Here is an 18053-nt window from a genome sequence, read left to right on the forward strand (position 1 = left end):
CTCTTTATGTTTCTCCTGAAAAAGTGCTACAACTATTACAACAAGATCCAATGTGAGACTTGCAAATGGTAATTTTTTCTTGTTTGGAAAAATTGTGAGCTTAGCAGCCACTGAAATTTCTTAACCACACCTCCTATATTTTTTCTTTGTCATTTCTTTGGCAGTTCTATTTTCTGTATAAAATTTGGAAACCCTGAGGGCTGAACTTGATACCAGGCTTACATTTGAAAAAACTGAACAGCACTTGATTCCACTACACTTTCTTTAACCCTGTGGCAAGAGAAGGAAACAGTTTGGCCCCGCCTGCTGTTCAGAATAACTCCAGCTGTCTCTAACCTCGTTCTAGCACTTCAGGATCAGTAGTGTGCATCCTCTCTAACAGAAGATGTAATTTCTCTAGTAATTATCCTTTATTACAGACAGGACAGAGATATGCTTACAGCTGCATCATCCTAGGATGTCTCTTTTATCAGACCTGGCCTGTGGTATGAGATACTTATTTAAGAATAAGTCCTATTCAGCACAATTCCTATAAAGATTGTCTAGACTATTAGAGACTACAATTCCACACTCTCGCTCTGTTTTCCATTTGTTGGACTGGTTCATGTTGGGGTTGTGGGCTTTTTGAGGCATTTATTTATATATGCACAATGCTTTTGTCTCTTCTGGGAAATGTTACAATGCAGCCTTGGTGTACTGTCTTAGAAAAGAGAGGAAGCATAGTGCAAAAATAAGGAGAGACTGATGGTTTGGAAGTGTGAGGTTTTTGAGAAAAATCTGTCTTTCAAGGTGAGACACTCACTGCATTAGTCAATCAGCGCATTAGGAATAAGTTTAAATTGCTGTTCAGGTCAGACTTCCTGTGATTGAATGTATTTAATATGAATATTGCTTTATTAGTAAATTATTGTGAACTATAGAATATCAGCTTGTATTCTATGATGGAGTAGGAGGTAATTTTCGCAGCTCCTCAAACTGGTTGTTAGACCTCATGAGAGGGAGAAATGTCCTGTCATTATATATTTATGTGACACAATACATATATTTGAAAATCTAGTTCTAAATTTGCTTTTATATGCAAAATTGCAGATCAGTCACTTCCCTTGGAGTAACTGAACCTCCTAACGATAGTACTTCAGTTATGTCTGATATTTTAGTGTCCGTGGCCCCTAAGGGGCAAAGGCAAATTAGGATAATCTACATTCTAGGTAACAATCCAGGTTAAACATGTAGAATTGTTTCTCCATAATTTCCAAACCCAGTTCATATAGTTCCTTAAATTTCTCAGAAAATGGAAATTAAGTGCTTTATTCACAATTTATTTATATACAGGAAAAATGATACCAAGGTGAAAGGAAAAGGGATTAAGACCAAAATATTACTTAAAAGGGAAAGAGTTGACTCCGTTCTCATGATGCATGGACAAATGCTCTTGCACATTCAGATGTGAGAGAAATCATGTTTGAAATACAAGCAGCTACAAAGAATATATTTATCTGGTTAATAATTATGTGTTGCTTACTCAAGTTCTACAGAGACAGTGGCGCTACTGCCAATTCTGCTTCTGCATGATCTGGGTCTTTTTGTATAAGTCAAAAGACAGTGAGAATTGAAGAATTTATTGAAAAGTTTCCTGAGCTGTAATATTCTTGTTTTGTGAAGTTGTTGTCATAAAATAAAATTACGTACCTGTCAGCTGTCAGGAAGAAGAGTTGCCTATGCACCATGTATTCCTTCCTTTTTTCCCCTCTTTAAATAAACAGTAACCAGAGACGGGGAATGCCACCTGCACCTAGTGCCTGATCTACAAACATTACACATATCACACATTAACTGCTTGTACCTTGCAGTAGTAGTTAGTAGTTTTTAATTAAATTTTTAAGCATTTGGGAGCGACTCCTTAGACCCCACTTCTAACCTTGACAAGACAGAAGGGATTAGCAAGTTTTAGGAGAAAGAGGAATGATGTCTTAACACAGTTCTATAGTCACCCACAAACAATACTCAAACTCTGCCTTATCACTCTACAAAACTTTTCTTTGAAATTCTGTGGGTGAAACACTAAAGCCACATCTGTGCCACCTCACATTCTTATTGCCAAAGGCAATCAGTATAACTTACAGAAGCACTAAGGTGCTCTGTACTGTGGACCAGCATGGATTGGCTCAGGACTGATATTATACATATTCACACCAATTCATGAGGCACTCCGTTAATCCACAGAGAAGGTGCAGGTATGGATTTATAGACGTCTGGTTTTGTACTTCAAGGCTGTTATTCTCTCACATAATATGGTACGTTGTCCATGACTCCAGAAATAGTCCTTTTCGAAAGCATTATTATTTCTGTTGGATAGACTTTGGTGTTAAATTGATTCCTGGTATATTTTATTAAAAATAATACTGTGTACTTATGATGAAAAAAAGGAACATATTGCCTTTTCTTCTATTACCATTATTTAAAATGACATGGACTTTAGGTTTTCTTTCTTTCTTTCCCATTTGTGGACTGAAAGTTAGTTTTCAAGCAAGTAGACAGAACTGCCACAGTATTTTACCTTAAATATCATGACAACAGGATTTATGGACCACTGAGTCTCATGAGTTTTGAAAGTAGAAAAAGAAATTCTTTCCTGTACAACAGCCATAAACATGCAAAATACTAATGAGATTATCTGGCATTTTTTCCAGAGAGGAAGTACTAAAGCAGATTGGCACAAATGAGTTTTGAAAGGAGGAAATTTGCAAGCTATTTTCAGAGATACACTTGCATTGATTTGAATGAAAATCAGCAGAGAATGCTCTAAGAAATAACTAATCTAAAAGGGCACAGGCTTCAAGGTCTCAGAACAGCTGGGAATAAGCATTTTATAACATGTGTGTTAGTGACGAAACATATTTACGTGATGATTAACTGCTTTTCAAGCAGCTTAGGTGTAATACAAAGACAAAACCCCTAATATATATCCACCCCTGTTCAGAAGTGATCTCTGCCTCTCTACCCTGCAGATTAAAATGGAGGAGGGTTTTGTCTGTGTTATGCATGTTTCTTTCATAACTTGTGGTCTTTGTACACAGCAACTCAGATACAGCCAATACTAGTATAGCAATGGCATAATATGGCTCTACCAGCACTGCACTAATGCCTAAAGATCAGGATTTTTACTGCTGCAAAAATTAAACTTTACAGTTTAAATCTGTGAAAGCTGTGGGTGCACCAGCCAAGTCCTGTATTTCTAGGTGTTCATATCTTGCTCGCAGTCCTTTAAGAGTGTTTCTGGGAGCAGAAACTGGGAGCAGAAACACTCAGTTACTAGATAGTCCCATGCATTTGCTCTAAAGAGGACAGCATTTCATAAGCTCATATTGTCAAAGATCAATGTATTTGTTTATTGTGATAAATCCTAATTTCCTGGTATTTGAAGTAAACTCTTGTTGTGTTTCTCTGAACGAAACTGAACATTTAGGCAAGACTTTCTGGTTTCCACTGCAGTCTAATGTAGCAAATCAGGGATTTAAATGAGCTCATGACAGAATGTGAAAAAAACAAGTATTTTTATTGACTATGGTACTACGGAGGAACAAGGACAGGAAAGCAAAACATTTCAGCAGGCAGGGATGTACTGAAGGCAGTTGTGATTTCTGGCCTAATCTATCTTCTGGTCATTTCCACTCACTCAACTGTCAGCAATGAAATAGTTACTATTGTTGATATTTAAACACTGTCTTTAGGTTTTGATGATATGATGTCTCTCTGTTAACAATGAAACTGGAGTATATTATTTTGGAGGATAACGTTTCAATGCTAATAAAAAGCATTATTGAAAGTAGGTATAATGAGATCTACAACTACAGTCTGGTTAGTGAAATGGGAAAAGACAACAGGACCTTCCCTTTATACTGTTTACTTTGACTTCATTATTTACACTAAATGTTGGTATTCTTTGTGGTGATCTTTAGTGATGAGATTTCACTATGATTACAGAATTGAAGAATTTAGAAAAGCAGAAATGAAAAGGTTATATTGTACCAGGAATGGGGGAGCTTAAAACGAGGTATCTGTGGAAATGCTGGAGGTCAAAAATGCATTTTTTAACTAGTTATGGCTGTAATTCTGCTTTCCAAATGAAATATAATTTCTAAGAAATTATTCAAATATGTATGTAATTTCATTTAAGATGAAAATTCTATAAATTCAACCTATACAAAATTATAGCAGCAATACTTCTCACCTCAGATGTGAAATGTCAGAGATGTAGCCTGCATGAAACCAGTTGTAACTAGAGAGCCACATCACCCCACTGTCATTGTCATGCATCTGCTCTGCCTAGATCTAGGTTCACAGCTACAGTTCTGACTGCTTTTGAGACATGCAGTTTCCAGAGTGAGTTAGCAATTTCCATAGTCAGCTTGGTCTTGCTGCTTTGAATCCCACACTGCTTGATTAAGTTTTTCCGTACTAGGCTAGGAAGCTGAGAAGAATATGGACTGTCTAGCACATAGATTGAGTCATAAACTAACTCAGATACATAGGAAACAGTTTAAAACTGGACTTGAAACCCCTGAAATAATATCTAATCCACACCACGATTCTCTTTCCATTGCTTGAAACCAGAGAGAACAGCATCAACGTCAACACTGGGACTATTGGAAAGTGCAGTGTTCTGAATTTTGTTTAACAAATACACATAAGACTCCTGTTAGAAAAGCAGTTGCTCTTCCCCCATATATCTTGCCAGGTGTGATATCTGATTCAGTCTCTGCATCTCTTTTTGATATATGAGCCAATTTGGTAAAAAAAAAGAAAGAGCCAATCGATAATGCAAATTCAGAGTATGGAATAACTCTCTTATCTGAATGTAACATTAGAAAGGATGCACGCTGAAGATGGAAAGAGGATGCAATAAGATCACACGAAACCACACCAAAAAAATAGACTAACAGCTTCTGTTCTTTTTGCCAAAAAGAACAAAAAGCCAAAACAGAAATAGCTTTCACTAAAACTGAAAGGAGCATATTCAATGCAGATAAAAAAACTTTATTGGGTAATTATAGAATGGCCTGTGCTGGAAGGGGCCTTTAAGATCATCTAGTCCAACTGCCCTGCAGGAGCAGGGACATCTTCATCTAGATCAGGTTGCACAGAGCGCCATCCAGACTGACCTTGAATTTTTTCCAGGGATGGGCTTCTACCACCAGTCTGGGCAACCTGTTCCAGTGTTTCACCACCCTCATTGTAGAAAAAGTTCTTCCTTGTATCTAGTCTAGATCTACCCTCTTTTATTTTAAAACTATTACCCTTTGTCCTATCACAACAGGTTCTGCTAAGAAGTTTGTCCCCATCATTCTTGCAGGCCCCGTTTAAGTACTGAAAGGCCGCAATAATGTCTCCTGGGCCCTTCTCCAGGCTGAACAACCCCAACTCTCTCAGCCTTCCTTCATAGGAGAGGTGCTCCATCCTTCTGATTATTTCAGTGGTTCTCCTCTGGACCCACCCCAACAGTTCCATGTCTTTCCTGTGATGACGGCTCCAGAGCTGGATGTAGCACTCCAGGTGGGGCATCACCAGAGAGGAACAGAGGGGCAGGATTGTCTCCCTTGACCTGCTGGCCATGCTTCTTTTGAGACAGCCCAGGATACAATTGGCCTTCTGGGCTGCAAGCCACATCACTGGCTCATGCCCAGCTTTTCATCCACCAAGTAAAAGGTGAAATTTTTCTCTATATAATGATAGGTTATCATTATAAACAGCTTAGGAAACCATTGAGTATGTGCATTATATTGTAATCTTCTTGTGCCATTTGACTCTAGAACATGGCACCTTTCTTACCACTGCAAGATCTTCTTTTCAAAAGATGTGGTAGCTATAGTAGTAGCAGTTGTATTCTTCATTATTTGTTAAATTTACTTATATCTAATCATATGTTTCTAACCCTAAAAATGACAACGAGCATAATTTTAAAGGCAATTCGTTTTTGTTCCTTTTATTCAGATACTAGCTCTCATTAGCAGAAATACATGAATGGGAAAAAATGATCCAATAAAAAACCCCTTCTTATAGAAAATAAAATCATCTTAATCGGAGGGGGAAAAATAGTGCAAAGCCAAGGAATTAAAAAGTATAGTTGAAATTGGTTCATAAATAAACCAACTTAATATATCTGAGAGCTGCTTTATCATAACCATTAGGTGTCCCATGTGAAATGTGAATAAGAAGTGACTCATAGTTCTGGGCAGGCATGGGAGCCATAACTGAACAGGGATAGGTAAATGAGATAATCTGTTCATTGAGGTATCGGCTCGCTATCGCAAAAACAGCAGTACTGAATGGGATAAGGGACAGTCTTGTCTCAGGGTAACTATTAAGGCCTGAAGTAGAAACGTTACACTACAGACATAGGAAAAGGTCATCCATTTCTAGTAGTTCAGCACCATAACATTAGAGCTTTGATGCAATGGGCATTTTTTAAGGATGTTTAGAAAAAAAAAATGCATTAAAATAGGTTTTCAGATGGCTTTTTTTGATGGGGCTAACACTTCCTTTATCAAAATGCAGTCAGATAGTATCTCTGAAACCAAGAACTCCTACAGCAGCACAGTATTAGCAACTTGATTAATAGACCTTTCTCATTAGCTCCGATTAAGGTATTGAATTTATAGTCAAAACTGCATTTGCTGACCCTCATGTTAGAGTTAGTCTAAGGGGACTTGACAGACAAGTGAAGGTCTCTCTTTTCAGTTGTATTTTTAATTGACTGGTAGATTCACAGCATTTATAGAACACAAACAGGCCTTAAAATATTAGTTTGGAATCTTAATGCATTTTGAAAATACAGATACATTTAATTTGTAGTCAATTGTAGCAAATCACATTTCACAAACTGGGTAAGTGGCAAGTAATTTGTGAGGTTTGTAAACACTGCAAATAATTGCTTAGTCTTATCTTTGCTCAGACCTATATTCTCCTGTATAGTGCTTCTTATACCTAGTTTATCTGATGCATATAGGGTAAGGTTAAGTGATCTCCTTACCTCCCTTTAATGGATATACTCTCTAAGCTTAGATATAGCCCACTGTTGTCCACAGAGCACAGTAGTAGTAAAAATAGTATTGTGTGATACAATCCCTTCTGATTATCATCTATCCATTCTCAATCCCAAAATAATTATACTTTTTATGTCAAAAGCTGTACAGCTTTACCACCTCAAGCAATATTTTACAGCTGTCAAGAATGATTTATGCAATAATGACTTAAACTGCAAAATGGAGTCTTCAAAGAAAAAGCTGTCAAACATTTTCACCACAAATAACTTAATTAAAATAAGAATTGATATTCTGTATAAACAATGTCTTACCTTCAACTACAAATCATACAGCTATGTGATTTGTGGAAATTGTAGTTGTGAGATACTGAGGAATATTCTATACTGCTAGTTAGATATCAGAGCACACTTTTTTAATTAATCAGATATTAATGCCTAATTGGCAAGACTTTTTTTAAAACATCTATTTCAAAATAACAGTTCTTGTGATTTGTCTGTATTTATCTATTGTTCTTTTTTTAAAAAGGGATATTTCTATTAAAAAAGAAATCTACTGAGTCTTCAGTCCCACGAGTGCATCCAGTGATGTTTGTGGAGATTCTTGTATGATGAGAACCTATAAATTCAGACCCTTACTTTTAGCATCCGTCTGTTCCTGTTAACCATTTTTCTCACTAGTAATTAATTCTTTGGATAACTATGTAATTGCCTACTGTGGCTCCACTCTAACAGGACAGAGTTTACCTGGATTGTGTAAATACTCTTCAGAAAGGAAAAAGAAGCGAGGAGAAATTTAAACCAAATGTAGGCTCTATTAACAATCTTATCCTGATAGAAATACTGCAAGAGGAGCTAGTAAGGCTTTTAGCTGCAAACATTAAAAATTTCTGTGAAGACAGGGAACCAGTGTCGTTGGGACAGGGCCTGCGGGGTGCGTAAGTAATGCAGGCATCCCACCCCCATACCATCTAAACAAAGCTAACACAAGTATGCTCCCCCTCTCCTCTGCACCCTCCCCACACTGCACAGTGGTCAGTCTAAGGTAAGGTATGGCATTCATAAAACAATGATAGATCCAATTTGGGTTCTCCTTTGATACACTGTATCTTCTGTCTGCCCTGTTTAAGGTAGCGTAGCTTCAAACAACTGCTATTTTCTGAAAACCAACCTATTGCAAAACTCTTCCCATCCTTCTGTCCCCTTTTCTTCAAGTGTGTGATCTGGCCTAAGGATTAATGCAGTGAACAAACAGCAGCATTGTTTGGCATCATCAAGATATTTAAAACTAAACAATCTGGCAATTTCTTTCATCTGGAAAAGTCAACTATAGACCAGTACACAACACCAGGATCCTAATTCCCAGTCCCTGTGAAATACTATTTTTCCAGTGCAAGAATTTCCTTTTAAGTTGAACTTTAAAGCTATGACATTTTAAAACTATGTGAGGGGGTATTTAGAACTAAAAAGAAAAAAATGTTAGTTACAGAGTGATTCCCTTACCGATACCTGCATTGCTGGACTTCTGATGACAGATTAGTTTTATAAGTGAGAGGATATATGATTCCACTGACATTTGCTTTCCGTTGAAATATTAAAATATTTAAATACAATCAGTATCTTATGTAGGGTAAATAATACTGTGATGTGGAATAGGTTTTACTTGCAATTCATCAGACATTTATTTAGAAGCATGTAATATGGTCTTCACAAACCCCTGTCAGTGGAACCTTAAGCAGTTAACACCTTCTGAGCTGTCTTCCCCCTCCCTATGCTTAGTATTTTGCTAAATGTTATACAATGGGTGGCTACAAAATATAAAATCAAACTTCCAAGCAGTGTGTGATTCATTGGAGTAACTTGGGTTGCTCACATGGAGAAAGTTACAGCTCTAACTGCTAATATTGACCTCTTAAAATATTCTGGTATTCATCATGACACATAGTGGGAAATAAGCAGGCACTAAATTCTCAAATTTTTACAAAATTATTTACCTTTAATTTGCTTCAGAACCTATATTGTTATAACATACAGAATATATTATATATATATAGTGTGTGTGTATATATATATAAACACATGTTATTGCAATAAAAAATTTGGAAATTTGAAGAAGTGAAGTAACTGAGGATTAAAAGTGAAGTTTGTATTTTCAGTAATTTAGAATAACTGTGGAACATTTTTACTCACATTTATTATATCCATCATATAGGTAGTTTCAATTTTATGATCCCACATAAACTTCAGAGATTTTTACTGTATTTTATAAAGAAACTGAGCATTATGTAGAATGAAACAAAAAAAAAAAACTATATACAAATGATAAAGCTGTCACAGAGTTATGCATTTGAGTCTCAAACCTATCTTGTATTTTGTCAATTTTTGCCTGTAATAGGTGACTTGATATTTAAGATTATACTTACAATTCAAAATAATCTACCTGGTTTTGTTTAAATTAGCAGTGCATATTGTGCAAGTGGTAAGGCCTGTTCACATTTTGACCAGTAAATTTTTAAGGAATTCAATCCATCTAGATTAGTTTCTGTAGCTTTTAAAATTTCTTAATCTTCAAACATAAGAAATTTCAAGAAACTATTCACAGAAGTGAAGTTACTGAAAATCATTATGCATAAGATTGTTTACACTGAACAATCCATAACTTTCACTTATAACGTGCTTCAAAATTCAAAACTATTTACAAAAGATGTCAGTTTTTACAGACAGTTTGACATTGGTTTGCCTAAAACAGATGATTGTGTGCTGCATGATGCCAGAATCCAGCATTTACGAGAAATACATATTTATGATAATTGACAGATAAGCGGTACTTCAGTTAAGGGCCTTTCCCTCCCTCCTAATATCTTGGGAGTATGAAGCACTTTTAAATGAGTAGATCTCAAAACAGTGCTCCAGGCTGTTGGCTGTGAAAGTTAGCAATGACATTCTCCTTTTGCAATATTATTTTTAACACACGCCGAGTTAACACAAATACAGGGTAGATGTGCAAAAGACACACAGTGTCAGGCCTTCTGAGAAATCTATGTTCAAGGCACAGCTTCAACAACAAATCTTGACCGAAATCTGCTCCAGACCATCGAACCAGATCTAAGAATAAAAGACTTAACTGAGAATGTGCTAAGAGAGTATGCTTAAATATTGGTAGCGTGGGTAGAATGGTTGGCCTGAGTCCTATCTGAATTATACCAGCCTAAGCTAAAAATAATATTACTTAAGCCCCTCCGAGATAACAACAGAATTACTAAGAACAGGGTTTAATTCTATGACTTTAAAATGTGATAGCATTCATTGCATGTGATTCTAAAATTGATGCAAACAACACACTGGCACTTCTCCAGAACTAATTTAAGCTCAGCATTTGAATATGATTTTCCTTTTCCTTCTCTCGAGGGTGTATACAGCAAGAGACAGAATAAGGTACACCACTTATCCATGACTTGGATTTGTTTGAAAGACAGATGTTTCTGTAAATAACCCTGGGTAATCAGAAAAAAATACAACCAACAAACCCTTATATAAAGCTATTATGTATCATAATTCATTTTCATGCATATGTATTTTTTCATATGCAAATACAGTCATTTATTCATTTTATGCTCTTAACAGGCAAAAAGCATAGCAGATATAGCTATTCTTCCTTCTATGAACAAGGTACTCGGGTACATACCGAGTCTTCACTGAATAATAGGGAAACTCTTCATAGTTTAGCCATTTCAAAATTTAATTCTAGGACAACTCCTGTGGTTTAGTTGTAGGTAGACCAACTTCAAAATATCTCTGAAAAAAGACTTGTCCCTTTCTTTATACACTAATGCTTTCTCCCTGACAGGCCATTTTTTTTGCTATTTTAACCTTGTTGTACTTTTTCCAGTAAAATATCGTATTTAAATCAAGGTACTGTTCCAACTGCATCAGACTGGCAGAGCTAAGCTCCCTGAAATTGATATGCCATTCCCATGTCCTGTGAGACAAAACAGTTGATAAAAATTAACATTCATGGGATGTCCCCTCTACTCTGCTTGTGTTACCTGTCCATTGTTGTAGGGCTGTTTACTTTAGAAGATTTACATCTGCTTTAAACCAGACGAGAGGAGAACTTTTGTTCAACAGTTGTAAACACAGTGTTCACTCAGCTGTTAGAGGCAGCGTACTGTGATATACTCTATACACCCTCTGTTTTCAGGGCAGATTCTCTTACTGGTATACTTCCCTTACTGGTTCAGTACTTCACTGAACTTCAGAGAAATTACAATACTGCTCCAGCAAATATCATACACGCTTTCATCAATCAGCTAATAACCAAACACACAAAAAATCTTGAAAAGAAAACCAGACTTTACCGTCTTTGTGATAATAGGTGACTTCTACTTTCCTTTCTTCGGACCCCAACAGCGCTTGAGCAATTTGGGCAATATGATGTCTTTTGGTCTCTGGACCGTGAAGAAAATCACAGGTGCAAGGTTTCTGCATCACATCTGGTCTGGAGAACCCGGTCATCTCACAGAACCCATCATTGCAGTAGATGATAGCACAGTTCTGCACTCTAGCATTAGCAATGATGAATTTTTTATCTGCAATAAAATAAAGTAATGCATTTTTAGCACTCTTTCAACTTCTCATAAAGTGTCCGTTGCATGGATGGATGCTAAACAACCCTTCTTTTCACTGGTATACCTGAAGTGCAAAGATTTTCAGTCATTTAATGTAGCTAATTTGATCCATAGTTTTTAAACAAATGGCTATAGATTTAGAATACATTCATGATTAGGATAGTTGTATTTTAAGGAAATAAACCAGATTAATCAAGTCTTTCGCAAAAGTCCTTGGGACTTCAAAATTTTGTCTCTTATCCTCACTGAAACAGAGGTGATAAGGACCATCCTGTTAGCCATAACTCCAGGGAAGTCCACGGAAAGTTAGCAGCTCCTTCTTGGAGGAAGTGGGGCCTCAGGAGGGGGGCTCAGCTCAGGTAAAGGGCTTCCTGGAATAAGGTCCAACCAGTTCAATCTACTCTGCAGGGATTTTCATTGAGATGAATGACAGTAAGTTTATAGTCAGAATGTTAACAAAACCATCTATAAAAGTACATGATTTCTTTTTAAGGACTTACATTTACAAAAGAAAATACTTCCTAGTTAAAAAAAAAAAAAGGAATATGAAGATAGGTGAAAACCAAATACTCTGGTGTTGGAAACATTTTTACATTTTTCACAGTCTACTGAAGTTCTGTGCCTCAGTCCATCATCCTTTCCCAAACTCTCACCTGGCAGAAAGGTACAAAAGTTTTCAACTGTTACTTCATTTGTTTCTGTTTACCACTATTACACACTATCCCCACGGGAATTACAAATGTGTGGCTTTGATACATTTACTGTTAATAACATTAATTTCTGCTAATTTAATCACACTAATAGGTCTCTTACTTTATAAGAGACTTTGTATGCGACATCAATTATTTTAGCAATACAAGTCTTTTAACACAGTGAAATATTTGGAGAGAAAAACATAGTTTAATTCCTGCGTTTTCTACTGTCCTTCAGTTACGTTGTACTTTCACTATCAGTTGCTTATGTAGTAAACAGTGCTTTATTCTCTTCAAAATATATGCACTTCACTGGATTAAAACTTTACTTGAGTAGCAACACTAATTTAGCAGTTAGATAAATTAGGACTACAAACATAACTTTTTTTTTTTTCCTCAAATAATGAAGTACTAAATTGGTAACATGGGTTTAACTGTAAGGAAGTGTATAAACCAGAGTTAGCTGTAAGGGTTTGCATCACATCAATACTAAAATTATGCTAAATATTTAAATAAATGTACATATCTAAACCCTACTGTTTCTAAATTAAACTCATTTTAAGCATCAAGTGTTCCTTGTTACTGTTAACAGTAAACCAGAGTTCTGACTGGGAAAAACGCTTCAGTTTCAGTCTCCTTGACAGGTAGTCAGCTGCTGCATTGGATATCACCGACTTTCCCTAAGGATGCATTTGCTATGGTTTGATAGATATTTTAGGCTTCCACAAAATAAGCAGAAATATTTGACAGCTATATTAAAATGCAGTCACAACAACCAGGTAAGAGTATTTTCCCTTTAATAACTCCCCTGCAGATTACCACTTTCCTCTAAATCAAAGTCTGACTGTTCTGTTTTGAAAAGACAACGGTAATGAATAACAATAACAATAATAAATCTATCTTATTTTTCAGACATTGCACAGGCAGCAGGATTGTACACTCAGCTTTTTAGAGCCATCTCACCGGTTCCAAAGAAGGTAAGAGATATAAGTTCTATAGCTATACAATATGGATACAGTAAAAAACTATTCCTTAAAACAGTGGGACAAAAAAAAACCACACAAGCAATAATTCAAGTCAGTAATCTGTATTCTATATCAAAAACAATGCTAGTCCTGCCAAGGATCCTCTTCTTATCTCTGAGGGTTTCTTTCCAAGCTATAAACTTAAAATAGTCTGGAGCTGCTGTCCATTTAGTCACGAGCAGAATCAAACTACTGTAGCAAAACAGATAGAAAGAGACAACTTACTTTGCCCTTCAAATTTTCGTATGATTGTACCCAAAAATGTATTTTGTGGTGCCACATGACCTCTGCGAACAGGCATGTTTGTACAGGTCTTCGGTTTTCTGTGCACAATGACTTCTCCAAGGATCCTACACGGCTCCAGCCCAAAGCATCGAGCCAGCTACCCTTTGTGACACATCATCGTCCTCTGGAGATCGGAAATCTCTTCTCATTAGCACCACTTCTAGATACACGCTTTTCCTATTGGAGTCGGATCCATCCCCCAGTTTCTTTCTTTTTTCTTTTTCTTTTTTTTCCCCCCCCTCGTTTTCTTTTCTGTTTTGTTTTTTTTTTTCCTGGAGGATCGCGGCCGCTATTGTCTGGCAGGGGTAGGGTTGGGGTAAGCAGGAGGAAACGGGGAAAGATTACGAGGGTAATCGATCCCTAGCACCAAACATCGCCAATTTTCCAAAGCAAACGGCTGGGACCCGGCGGTTTCCGACGCTGTAGTGATGGTTAAAGGGCTGGAAGACTAATGTTGCTCCTCTGCTAGAGGGTGTGACGTTCCCCCGCTCCGGGCTCCACCACGGCGCGCAGCAGCTCGGATTACTCAAGCGTGGTTTAGCAAAAGCCAGCCAATAAATCTCTTCAAAACTCAGCGACAAACAGCGGCGTCCGGAAGGAGCTGCACCCCGGCAGCACCGCGACGTGCCACATCCCGCACCGCTGCGGCTGCGAGGGGGGCAGCGGGCACCGCGGGGGGAGCCGCCGCCTCCGCCCGCCGCGGCTTCTCCGCCCTCCCTTTCGCCGCGCCCGAGCGTGGCCCGCCGGGGAGCCCCAGGCGCTGCCGGGGCCGGCGAACGGAGGGAGGGAGGCAGGGAGGGAGGGAGGCAGCTTTGTACACGCCCCGTCTGGAGGGGGAGGCGCGAGTGGGGGTCGATTTTGAGCGACGGGGGGAGCGGGGAGGGAAGGGACCACCGGCGCCCTCGGCATCCTTCCCCGCCCGGATGGAGGGGATCTCCCCCTCCTCCCGCAGCGTGACCCAGGCGGCGGCTTCCCCTCGCCCCACGCGCCCCTCCCGCCGAGGCGGGGGGATCCCCCGGCGCCGGGAGCCGCTCTCCGGGTGCCGAGCAGGTGCGAGCTTCCGCTCGGGGGCCGCGAGGGCGCGGGGGAGCTCCGGCACGCAGCCCGCGCCCGGCCCGGGGCGGGGACCTGGCGGGCACCGCGCCTGCCTCGGCCGGGGCGGCATCGGGGCGCGGGGTCCGCGCGGAGCTGGCCGTGGTGCTGAAGCCGCCCCACCCGTGCGCACGGCGGCTCGGGCTCCTCCGCGCCTCGCCCCTCTCAGATTCTCCCACCCCACGGGAATAACTCGGGAAGCTCCCGGGGGAAGCGAGTATTATCGTCAGGCTGTAATTTAGGCTTTCTGCACTACCCAGCGGGCAGAACGGTGTGCGTTCGGCACAGGCGCGGCGAGCGATGCCGGGGGGAAGCCGTGCGATGCTGGAAAGGCATCTCCTGGGTAGTGGAAAGCAGCGGCGGCTTCTTAATAAACTCATGGGGAAAGAAAGAGAGGCACCTGCTCGCAGCTCTTTGTAATCACAAGCACAGGATATTGAGCCGGCAAAGCACCGCCTCCCACCTGTTCTTCCTCAACACAAACAGGTGTTTCCTTTTTCCCGTGGGCTTTTCTCAGGTGTGGCCTTTGTTTCGCTCTTACCATGTGTCATCCTCTATATTTATCAGAGGAGGGACACAGTCTGTTGAATATTTGGGTACCTTTCCGGACTAATTTAATTTAATCTCCGTGGAATCATTCTGGATTTACACAACTGCAAATGATGTCTGAAAATATAATTTATATAGACATAAATTATATTTAGAAGGCTGCATAGTAATTGACTGTATATTAAGTACAAAACCTCAGCTACATTAATTGGCATGTAATCAGGTACATAATCAGTCTTAGGAAGTGAATGTTGCTTATTTACAGAAGCAAATGGTATAATCTGTACTCTATGGTGGGAATCAAAGCAATAATAGCCATATATTCTTTGTAATCATAATATTTGCAGAGGCACATCATTGTGACTGATCACCCCGGGGGAATAAACCTCCTATAATATTTTTATTTACTTTTCTTGTCATTTGGACAGCGGATGAGGTTACAATTTGAATTTTTCTCTTTCTGCTCTTTCTCTTCACCAAGACCACCTATATATTGCCCTGAAAATATAGAAGCTGGAAGTAGAACTCATGTACATAAAGTGAGAGGAGCATATTTAGCACTTTATGTAATACCTAACATCTAGTCAAGTCATAATGGTCAACAATTACTTTATTCTCATTTTTACATTAAAAAACAACACTTTGATATTTCTATAATAGCAATAGAAAATAACAATAAAATTGTGGTCTGTGCCGAACAACCAGTGTTTGTTTCTAGTATTCAACTGTTAGTAGCAAACCAAATAAACTGTATACGAGTAGAGCCCAGAGCCCAGTGTTTTAGGTGACTGGTTAGAAAAAAGAATATATTGAGAATTCACCGAAGCCCTGTCTTTTCATATTAAGTTTGAGAGGCACACTATGCTTGCCTGAAATCCTGAAAAAGCAGGGGCCAGAACTCTATGACTCTGGAAGTTGGTTTTGGTTCTGTCTCCTGATGATAACTAAAAATTAGCTGTTGATTATGTGAATATATATTAAGGAAAGTCCATTTTACTCTATAGTAACCTTGGTTACTATAGAGCTTGATCAAAACAACTCCAGTCAAACCAAGATAACTGCTGCTGAAAGACTGGTTTGGAGAGGTGTTTTTTTTAGCAGAGGATGAATTCACAAGAATTCTGGGGTGTAGTAACTACATGAGCAATAGGTGGCATCAGAAAATCTTTCTTCTCAGTGATTTCCACCCCTGCAGCCTTGCAGATGATCTTTATCTCCTAGGGTGCTTAATATTCATTATGAGTAATGCTTTACAATTTTCTTTATTAAGCTAATAGTGAGAGAAGTGCAAGAGGAAAATATATTAAAGCTGGACAATTTACCATTAACACAAAGTAATGTGAGAGAATTTGCATTTGATTGGGAAAATATGCATGTAAGTGGAAAAGTTTGAAAACATCATAAATATGCCTCTGTAGTGTGATGAAAGAAAGGGAGAATGCCATGGAGATCTATAAAGTTGTACAGTTGCCAGTTCCGCAAGAAACAAAAATATCGAGGGAGCGTGTCTCTGGAGCTAAAATCCATCCAGCGCAACTGAAATCTTGTCCTTTACCCCCTTGCGGTATTGCCCCTCATGGCCCTGCCCTCCCTACAGCCCAGCAATGGCTCCCCGGTGAACCCTGGTGCTCTGCAACATAATTATATATGGCATTTCCTGGCCTCAAGGATAGCAGCTGATTTTGAAATAGTGATTTCAAGTTTTTTTGCTGACATTTTAACTACTTCCTTCTCAGGTTGCTTAAAATAATTTAGAGGAATATGTGCCTGGAGATCTATTATTGATTTGTTTCAACATCTTGGCATTTAGCAATTAAACATGTTATCATTAGGAAAATATAGCTCTGAGGAAATAGCTCTAATCATATTGTCCATTGTGTTTTTGGTGAAAAAAATATATAGGAGACAGTCAGTTTTAGTCCAACATTCTTATCATACTTGACTATGCCTTTTACTCTTTAATGCTCCAGGCGACTATCGCTAAGAGAAATGTCTTTCTTCTTCCAGCTTAAATAATCTTTAATCATGTGCTGTTACTTTTCAAGGTCCTGTGTTTTCCATTTCATTATTTTCATGCTCCTATGGTTTGCCCTCCTGTAGACAGAAGTTTACTAGTGATTTCCCATTTGAATAAAGATTTTTTATACTGGAGCAATATACTGTTAAGTCTTAATATTTCTTGGGGTTTTCCTTCTTTACCATGTATATACCATGTGCCCTGTTATCTATGCTGTATATGTGCTCCCAGTTTTGAATAAGGCTGGAGTATCTTCAGATTTGTCAAGTGAAATTTTGAAACTTTATTTCAAATCCCATTTTATGCTAAGATGGCCTTCGTGATTCCTCAACAGCCTCTTAATCATCACGTTTTGGTTTTCATCACCCTTGCTTCCTTGTCTTTTTTCTCCTTAATGTCTTTCCAAAATTTCCAGTTATAGCTCTAGATTTTGTTTTAATCCTTTACAATGATGATCATCAATTAAATTAAGAGTGGCTGGGCTTTAGGCACAGGCAAAGTATGCAGTTACCTGGGTCAACAGACGGCCGAATTACCTCTTTTGGAGAAGACAGAAATCAGCTGTTCGAACATTATGAAGAGCCAAACAGAAAATCTCTGCTGGGAAATCTCTGAGGGAAGCAGAGGGTGTGAAGGGTGACAATTGCTGCTGCCAGAGCTGCCTCTTTCTAGCAGTAACTTGTCTGCTTGGGCTGTGTTGATGGTAAGTCTCTTAATCCTACAGCC

At 38.8% G+C, this 18053-nt stretch overlaps 1 protein-coding gene across 2 annotated transcripts in view; it reads right to left on the reverse strand.

Annotated features, from left to right (window-relative positions):
* The window catches only part of KCNH7 (potassium voltage-gated channel subfamily H member 7), a 221786-nt gene extending 207910 nt beyond the window's left edge, over positions 1–13876 (reverse strand). Inside the window, exons 1-2 of one of the 2 annotated variants that reach the window (XM_054070058.1) lie at positions 13610–13876; positions 11398–11628 (exon numbers count right to left, since the gene is read on the reverse strand). In XM_054070058.1, the coding sequence (XP_053926033.1) occupies positions 11398–11628; positions 13610–13685 (307 nt within the window). In that variant the 5' untranslated portion in view covers positions 13686–13876. The remainder of the gene's footprint in view (positions 1–11397; positions 11629–13609) is intronic. The other variant, XM_054070059.1, reaches the window with a different exon arrangement.
* Between the last annotated feature and the right edge of the window lie 4177 nt (positions 13877–18053).

The sequence above is a fragment of the Cuculus canorus genome, chromosome 6 (genome assembly GCF_017976375.1).
Source record: "Cuculus canorus isolate bCucCan1 chromosome 6, bCucCan1.pri, whole genome shotgun sequence".
NCBI classification, from domain to species: Eukaryota; Metazoa; Chordata; class Aves; order Cuculiformes; family Cuculidae; genus Cuculus; species Cuculus canorus.